At 43.8% G+C, this 8,551-nt stretch overlaps 1 gene segment (V, D, J or C); it reads left to right on the forward strand.

The window, feature by feature from the left end:
- Positions 1–5,923: 5,923 nt before the first annotated feature.
- The window catches only part of LOC101585930, a 3,852-nt gene continuing 1,224 nt past the window's right edge, over positions 5,924–8,551 (forward strand). The window contains 3 exon segments of the V gene segment in view: positions 5,924–5,979; positions 6,376–6,700; positions 7,192–7,206. Of these exon segments, the coding sequence occupies positions 5,931–5,979; positions 6,376–6,700; positions 7,192–7,206 (389 nt within the window).

Consider the following 8,551-nt stretch of genomic DNA (forward strand, 5'->3'; position numbering starts at 1 on the left):
AACTGTTCTACTGCTACCTAAAGCAGCAGTCCTTCTGAGAATCCACCCAAAGTTACTGCCATGGCTGAGGCCATGGGTCTGAGTTGATTGCATTCACTTTCTTGTATCTGAGACCCACAATCACACACACACACACACACACACACACACACTATTAGGAAGGTTAGGTTTACTTGGGCTCCCAGGTTGCAGAGGTCTCAGCCACACGCCAGCTGGCTCCAGGGAGGGCAGCCTGGCACAGGAGAGCGGCTCAAGTCCTGGCAGGTGGGGGGCAGAGAGTGATCAAGGGAGCCGGGAGGGGGACAGAAGCTTCCAGACAGCGCCCCAATGACCCGCCTCCTCCCACAGGCTTCACCTCCTGAATCACATTCAGCTTAAACTCAACCACAGTGGCGCAATCCAATGATGAGGATGTGGGTCCCATGATCCAAACTGCCCCAGAATCCCCCCAGGAGGGGTTCTAGCAGGGGGCAACCAGACATGAACCACAGCAGGGCCACTCAGTGTCCCCTTTTCCCACAGCATGGACAGAGTCAGAATGAGGGGCAAGCACATGCCCTGCCACTCTGGTGTCTCCTTGAGAAGTAAGCTCACATGTGGTGCCGCTGCTGCTATTCATCCAGGCCATCGCTTGGTCACTAGCAGCACACAAGAGGGGCCAAGAATAATTGCTCTCACACACCCCGCACAAACAAACGGTACACACGCATAGAAAGCAGAATATCTTTTAATTTAATATATCAGAACAGAAAACTCTTCCCCATACATTTCATTTAATTTTTTATTTTTGCAGTACCACAGAACCCAGGTTACTGACACTGTGATATACCCCTATTTTTTGCACACAGTATTTGATTTAGTTGTTAAATTGACAGAGCGAACTTCTATATTAGCTTCTTCAGAGCTCTTTTTGTGAATGAAAACAGATTTTTCGAAGGCTGTTGATATATTTATATAATCATGTAGCTTTTATTCTTTCTATTTCTGCTTTTGCTACTATCTGCTGATTTGACTTTGATGAAGCATCTCCACGTTCCTGGATTGAAATCATATAGACCACATTCTGTAAGCTTTTGAATATGCCCCTTAATTAAGTTTGCAAGAATTTACAGAAAAACACTGCATTAAGATTCACTTCACTGCTTTCTTTCTGGTTGAGTCACTACACAGTTTGAGATCAAGGTGATACTGGACTTGTAGGCTGAATCTGGAAGGTTTCCTTCTATTTCTATTTCATGGAACGCTTTGAGGAGCACTTGTGTTAGTTCTTTAAAGAAGTAGTACACTTCAGCAGACTGAGTCTCAGCTTGGGTGCTTCCTGATTCCCTGCCGAGCAGTGGCTGCTGCACCCAGGGGACACCAAGGACGGGGGGGATTCTGCTCTGCGGTGCTGCTACCTGGATACTGGGAGGCTTCTCAGCGTGGTGTCCAGGACGTGCAGGGTGCACATCTCCAGCGACATGTCTGAAATGCCTCCCCTACAGCTTGGCACACAGCTCTCAACTCTCTCTCTCTCTCTCTCTCTCTCTCTCTCTCTCTCTCTCTCTCTCTCCCTATGTGTCTGCTGGCTTAGTCTGTTGCATTGCAGTGTGCTAAGACTCTCTTCCCAGCCTCCTGGAAAAAAGTTCACCACGCCACTGAAGTACCGTACATCCAGATACATTCAGCGTTGACGCTCTCTGCTTTCCTTCTTTCTTATTAATTGAAATAGCAGCACTTCTGGGCACTTACGTGTTCCCTGACATCTTTCTAGTTGATGCCACCCCTGTTTATGTCTGCCTTCCTCACAGATTGCCACATGCTTACTGGTTTACATGAAACACCTGGAGCAGCTTGTGTGCGCTGGTTTCTTGATGCCCCCCAGGATGACATCTCTGAAAGGAAAATGTCTTATAATATGGGGAAGAGAAAGTGCAGAGGCGAGTAGAAATCAGGTTATAGTGATTAAAATGAGCCACTGGAATTTTAAAGTTTTCCTTAGACTCTTCTTGAGTTTCAATACTCTACTTTTTATTTTGGTGTAGCTCACAGTTACTGGTGCTCACAAATCATGGAAATGCAAGCTCTTATTCCTCTTCTACTTCACTGTATTGTTGCACAGAAAAGCTGATAATTTACTGCAGTAAGTTTAAGGGAAACTTAAAGTATTATTTGATTCTATCATCTTATTCTGGGACTGAGCTGTATCTGGCAGGTACTACATTATAAGGAAAGAGAAGAAAAGAAGATGAGCGGAGAATCTAAGAAAGCAAAACAACGCTGTACTTCAGGGAAAAGCCGACTTTGTCCTCTGTTCCCAAGGGAGAGAATCCACTGCAAACAAATCTCTAGCAGCGCAGTCTCCTCTGGGACACTTGGGGCTCTGTGCCTGCCTAGAGTCCCTGAAATGAGCCAGCCGTGCAGCTGTGCCCACCTTGCCCAGCCCTGCCTATTTGCATGTGCCCAGAGCCCAGCCCAGCCCTGAGAACTTCTTCATAGGCTGCACACACCATGAGCAGGAGTCGGTCCCAGTCAGGACACAGCATGGCCATGTGGGTCCCCGCTCAGCTCCTGGGGCTTTTGCTGCTCTGGCTGCCAGGTAAAGAGGGGCAGTCCTGGGGATTTCCTCAGTGCTACATAGTCAGAGCAGGATCTTTCAGGAGGTTTTCACAGCATGATTAATCATGTAAATACTTGTTTTTATGTTTCCACTGTCAGGTGGCAGAGGTGACATCCAGTTGACCCAGGCTCCGTCAGTGTCTGCATCCTTAGGAGAGAGCGTCACCATCACTTGTCGAGCCAGCCAGGGTATTAGTGTTAGTTTACACTGGTTTCAGCAGCAACCAGGGCAAGCTCCTAAGCTCCTAATTGCTTATACAAACCAATTGCCATCTGGGGTCCCTTCAAGGTTCAGCGGCAGTGGGTCTGGGACAGATTTCACTCTCACCATCAACGGCCTGGAGTCTGAAGATCTTGCCACTTATTACTGTCTACAGACTAGCAGATTCCCTCCCACAGTGATACACGCCATGACATAAGCCTCCTACTGAAGCAGAAGTGCGAGGTTGAGTCGCCTCAGCATTGCTTTCTGGTGCATGCAACTGATAGAAGTATCTTTCAGATGCAGCCAGGATTTGAAGGCCCTTTGAAGGTTCTAGATTAAGGGGTCAGTCAGGGTCCTTGCCCCTTACCTCTCTTTCCCCCTCTATAGCTCTAGGCACACAGACAAGATCATGGCTTTACAAATGTAATACAGGACACAAATCATTAAACTTTAGCAGTATGGTGTAGATCAAGACTGGAGATTTGTACAGCACAAGGCAAGCAATGGTAGCTATACAATCAGAACTATAAAGTCACATACATATAGTGAGAATTTTAAATCCTTTCATTGATCAGATGGATGCTATTGAAAAGTATATATAAAGAAATAAAGCAGAAAACACAGAGTGAACTGAACATGGTGCTGCCCGCCTGGAACAAGAATGCTCACTGTCACCACTCCTGTTCAGTGCAGTTCTGGAAGCATTACCCCGGGGAATTAGACAAGAGAAAAAATAAAAGGAATAAGGATTGGAAAGGAAGAAGTGGAACAACCATTATGTGCAGATGACACAATTCTGTATATAGAAGACCCCCCAAAACTCCCCTAAGAGACTTGTAGATTCAATAATCAAGTTTAGTAGCATGGAATGATACAAAGCCAACTCTCAAAAATCAATAGCATTTTTATACATAAACATCTAACAAACTGAGAGAGAATTTATGCAAACCAAGCTTTTCATGATAACACTCACAAAATGAAATTCTTTGGAATCAACCTCAAAAAGGAACTAAAAGTGTCATATTATGAAAATTATAGTACTCTGAGGAAAGAGATCCAGAAGGAGTTCAGAAAATGGAAATATATTTCTTGCTCTTGGATTGGAAGAACGGACAGTGTGGTACACAGTGTGAAAATGGGCATACTCCCAAAACTGTTATACAGATTCAATGCAATATCAACTAAAATGCCATTAGTATACCTCACAGATCTAGAGAAACCATTCTGAAAATGTATCTGGAACCAGAAGAGACCTAGAATAGCAAAAGAAACCCTTTGTAACAAAGGAAAGACAGGGGACATCACAATCTTTGACTTGAAATTATACTACAAAGCTAGTATGATAAAATCATCGTGGTACTGGCAAAAAAACAGACCTGAATATGAATGGTAGAGATTAGAACATGCAGGCACAACTACAAATGCATTCAGCCACCTTACATTTGACAAAGGGGCCAAACGTGTTCACTGGATGAAAGACAGCCTCGTTAACAAAGCATGCTGGAGAAACTGGCTGTCTACTTGCCAAAGCCTTAAAATAGAACCATGCCTATCACCATGCACAAAACTACAGTCAAAATTGATCAAAGATTTGAATATTAAAACTGAAATGTTACATCTTCTGGAAGAAAAAGTTGGTAGAAATCTTAAGGGTGTAGGGACAGGTAGAGTTCATGAACAAAAATCAAACTGCATGAGAAGTACTTCTAAGAATCAACAATTGGGATCACGTTCTTTTTTTTTTTTTCAAAGTTTCTGCATGTCAAAGGAAATCACCAATGAAGTAAAAAGAAAATTCATGATATGGGAAAAAAATATAGTGGACTGTCGTTCACACAAAGGACTTCTGTGTAGAATATATAAAGTATTAAAAAATATCAGGCCTCAAAAATTCAAAGACGTAATCCAAAAATTGGACATATGAAAAGAATATACACATCACAAGTGGCAAGATACAAATGGTAAATAAATATATGAAAAAGTGTTGCATATCATTGGTCATTCAAGAGATGCAAATTAAAACAACACTGAGGTACCATCTTCAGCCAGAAAGAATGGCTGTCATCAAGAAGTCAACCAATAACAGATGCTGGAGAGGCTACGGGGAGAAAGGAACTCTTCTCCGTTATTGGTAAGAGTGCAGGCTGGTGCAACCATTGTGGAATCCAGTATTGAGATTCCTCCAAAAGCTAGGATTGGAAGTACCATTCAAGCCAGCTCTTCCCCTCCTGAGTGTTTTTCCAAAAGAACTGAAATCATCATACCACAGTGATATATGTGCACCCATGTTTACAGCAGCACAATTTGTCATAGCTAAATCTTGGAAACAAACCAAATGTCCATCAACTGAGAAATGGATAAAAGAAGATATGGTATTGGGTGGCCAGATAGCTCAGCGAACTAAAATGCCTCTTTAGATGGCCAAACAAGGATCTCTGCTGACTCTCAACTTTATAAAATCATGAAACTGGAGCTGGCCAAATAGCTCAGTGGATTAAAGCACCTGCAAGCAGGTGCAGGGGCTGGGGATTCGATCCCCGGCCTGCTGTGCTGGCCCCGCCCCGCAAGGTGCACTGAGATAGTGATTGAGACTGGGCGTGGTGATGCACGCCTGTAATCCTAGCACTTGCAAGGCTGTAAACAGGCAGATCACTATGAGTCTGAGCTAGTAGTGAGACCCTGAGCACCCTGTACAGCCTTTCCTAAAATTAAAAAAAAAGCCAGATCCAAACTCTTTTTAACAAACATCCACAAAAAGAAATTATCATCAACCAATATTTATGGAATTACATCTTCACAAAAGAAAAGTATAAATATAGAAATTCCTTGAGGACTGGAGAACAGAGAAGAGGTATGAGAGGAAGCATTCAAGTGTGACCCTTGTCCTGCTGTGGCAACAGAGATTTGATCTCTCTAGTCTTTCTTAAAACGCAGTAGGTGTTTTGTCACTGCCTACATGAGAGATTTCCACCTTCCCACTTGTGTTTCCAATTCACCCTATAGATTATTTCACATCACTGCCTAAGCCAGAGGATTTCCATATTGTCCCCTAGAGAGACATCAGACATAAAAGCTCAGCTCTAGCCCTGTTTTGACTGACTGGGTGTCCTCAGTGCTGCTTCTCAGAATGAGGCTCCTTGCTGAGCTCCTGGGGCTGCTGACACTCTGTGTCCCTGGTAAGGATGGAGGAGCGGAGGAGGGCTACAAAGTGGGACGGGAGTGGGCGAGGGACCGAGCGCTCCCCATATGCATTCTGCCACTCTGGTGAGGTGCACAGGTCCTGTCCTCCAGGAGGTGGCACGTGAGTTTTAAATCTGTAAGCGAAGAAGAATCCAGAAGGAGCAAGGGTCTTTGCTTTTGTGATTATTGTTACAGAGAAAAAGGAGGCTGATATAATAGATCCTAGGCTTGCCCTCGTGGCAGACAAATCCTAAGTTCTTTCTAAAATTATGTATTTTGGTGTATAATTCAGTGATAGAAATTTAATAAATTAAAATATATAGCAAATGGAAATAATGAAACCTAGCCATGAGACGTAGTTTTAATCTTATGCTTCTCTGTCACAACTCCAGGATCTGTGGGGAACGCTGTGCTGACCCAGAGTCCAGGCTCCCTGTCCGTCACCCCTGGAGAGTCGGTCTCCATCTCCTGCAGGTCCAGTAAGAGCCTCCTCCAGACTGACAGGTTCACCTATTTGAGTTGGTTCCTGCAGAAACCAGGCCGGCCTCCCAAGCGGCTGATGTACGTAGTCTCTCGACGGGATCCTGGGAGCCCAGACAGGTTCAGCGGCAGTGGCTCAGAGACGGATTTCACTCTGCAGATCAGCAGTGTGGCTGTGGGGGACGCTGGCATTTACTACTGCCAGCAGCTCACACACTTTCCTCCCACAATGCTACAGCCCCTAACACAAACCTCCCTGCCTGGGCTGGCTTGCTCAGGGTGGCTCCCGTGTTGATTCTCTGGGCAGCAACAGATCAGTCTCAGAGGGCATGAGAGGAAGATGCTGCCAGACACCGGGGGCAGGCTGCTGTTGAGGTCACTGAACCGTGTGTGTCTCAGCTGCAGCTGGGGGTCTGTGTCAGGCTCCTGTCAGATGTGACATGGCATAAGCCACAGGGAAAAGCAGAGGTGTTTGTTTGCTATCTGAGCTACCAAGCTCCACTGAAGAGTAACTAACTAGAAGCTCAACCTAATGTTTTATGCCTTAATATGTTCCCAATTACATTTACCCAGAACTATAGCCCTGTCTCAGGGTTGATTTGTGGCAGCATATTTTTGGAGGGTTTTTTTTTTAATCCTTGCTCTTGCACGCGCAGCACGATTAGCTCCTGCTATAAAGACTCCTTCACCCCCTGCCCACACTTCACTCTTCCCCTTTGTCTTGGCAGATGGCCCTCTTCTGGGTAAGGCCCAGCAACCCAATTTTTCCCTTCTTTGCTCAGGAGAAGGTTAGAGATGAAAATTTCAGTAATTTCATTAAAAATGTTGAAGTAAAATGGATGCTTGAAGAATTCTGTGGATGTAATTTACAAATAAAATATCTAAGTATGGGAGAATTACAGATCATAAAACCAATGCCGCACAAAATAGGATTAGGCTGTGCATAAAATAATAAACATCAGGTTTTACCCAGAAGGGTGAAAACTAAGTTTTCTATTATCAGCAGTAAAGGAAAACCAACAGGATACCTTCTTGAGGTTGATGTTAGTATGACAACCGGTCTACAGCTCATCATTTTAGGGGTGGCCATGCTGGTACTACAGGGGTTCAATAAGAACCTAGATGAAAATTCATGCATTTCTTGAGAAGAATGATGGAATATCAGAAACCTTGCTTGAACCAAAGTTTTTGCAGAGCTCCTGCAGCAGGCTTCACAGAATGGTGGTGCATCCAGCAGAACTCTTAGGTGTTCACTGGTACAAGTGCTAATAATCTTCCTGTCCACATTCACTTTGCATTGTATCCCGCCATCTACTCAACCCAATAGGGTTTATGAGAATTTGTAAAAGTTCATTCTGTTAATACCCTACAGCAGGAGTTACTTGAGAGAAAATAGTCATCCAGAGAGACCATGTAGTCAAGACAAACACCAGCAGGCAAAGCTGGAGCTGGGAAGATCAGAAGTCAACCCAGGAGGAGCTCAGGCCTGTGTCGCAGGCCTACACAATGAGTGACTAATTGATCGCTGCAAGAGAGCAGGCATCCAACATGGTGTTCTTCTTTTATCATCGTTTTGTCCCAAAAAGAAATAGCTGTGTAGGATTGTGCCTCAGACCCAATCAGCCAAGGCAATTCCGTGCATTGCCAGGATTCCAGTTATGTATCCTTCCCTGGCAGAATCTCTCTGTGGTGGCCCAACCCAGACAGTCTGGTGACACTCAAATTTAGAAAACTAGGAGCAGAAGCAAAAATATAGTTGAACTTCAATTCTAGTAAGCTACATATTCTTAATAATCAACTACGTGGAAGACTGCAATGTGTAATACAAAAACCATGTTTAAATACCTGTCATCTTGGACTCCTAAATGTGTACTATTCCTAATGTCGTATCAATTACTCTCTTTAAAATATTTTTAAAACTTAGCTGCATTAAATACATTATTATGGAAGAGAAATATGAAAAACATCTAGCTTCATATTTTAAGAAATAGTAAAAACAAGAACCAACTAAACACAAGTCTAACAATAAAACAAATGAAATTCTACACAAGAAATAATAGAAGAGTGATATCAAAGCAAAACCAGAGT

This window comes from Octodon degus, unplaced genomic scaffold, assembly GCF_000260255.1.
Source record: "Octodon degus isolate 3935 unplaced genomic scaffold, OctDeg1.0 scaffold00162, whole genome shotgun sequence".
In the NCBI taxonomy this organism is placed as follows: Eukaryota; Metazoa; Chordata; class Mammalia; order Rodentia; family Octodontidae; genus Octodon; species Octodon degus.